This window comes from Eurypyga helias, unplaced genomic scaffold (genome assembly GCF_000690775.1).
Source record: "Eurypyga helias isolate BGI_N326 unplaced genomic scaffold, ASM69077v1 scaffold8281, whole genome shotgun sequence".
In the NCBI taxonomy this organism is placed as follows: domain Eukaryota; kingdom Metazoa; phylum Chordata; class Aves; order Eurypygiformes; family Eurypygidae; genus Eurypyga; species Eurypyga helias.
Genome location: NW_010228992.1, coordinates 10,363 through 10,900, shown reverse-complemented (window position 1 = coordinate 10,900; position 538 = coordinate 10,363). Strand labels below are relative to the sequence as shown.

The 538-nt window shown below is 62.5% G+C and overlaps 1 protein-coding gene across 1 annotated transcript in view; it reads left to right on the top strand.

Moving 5' to 3' along the window:
* The window catches only part of LOC104516036 (polycystin-1-like), a gene marked incomplete at both ends in the record, with an annotated part of 55,326 nt that overhangs the window by 44,810 nt on the left and 9,978 nt on the right, over positions 1-538 (top strand). The window contains 1 exon segment of the mRNA XM_010160230.1: positions 120-322. Coding sequence (XP_010158532.1) covers positions 120-322 — 203 coding nt within the window.

Genomic DNA, 538 nt, shown 5'->3' with positions numbered 1-538 from the left:
GTGGCCTCGGTCCATGGATCCAGCCCATCCGAGAGTTCTCCACACTAGCACAGATGCTTTTCTCTCACTTCCATTCCTCCCGTGTACCTGATTGCGCCCACGCCTCTGTCGTCCCTCAGCCTCGTGCGGTGGCCCTCCAGCGAGGCCCTGCTCAGCTGGCCGGACCTCCTCAGCGACCCCTCCATCATGGGCAACACCATCCAGAAGCTGAAGCGAGGCCGGGCCAGCCGCCACCTTGGACTCGAGGCCCCGTTGGCAGCTGAGGAGGACAGCCTGTCGCTTGGCCTTCACCAGGGACAGCCCAGATACTTCTCTGCCTCAGGTGGGTTCGTGAGTGGCATCGCTCTGGGCCAGGGTTTGAACACCCCAGGGTCCCTGGGAGCCCTGGCCTAGCCCTGCAGAAGGCGGAATAGCAGAGCCTGCTGCCATCCCACTGGCTGCGGTTGGAAGGACGGAGGAGGGGGATCATGTTTTCTTAATGGGGTTTTCAGTCTGGGAAAGTGGGAAGTAAGCTCACCCTGGGACAGGTTGCCCCGAG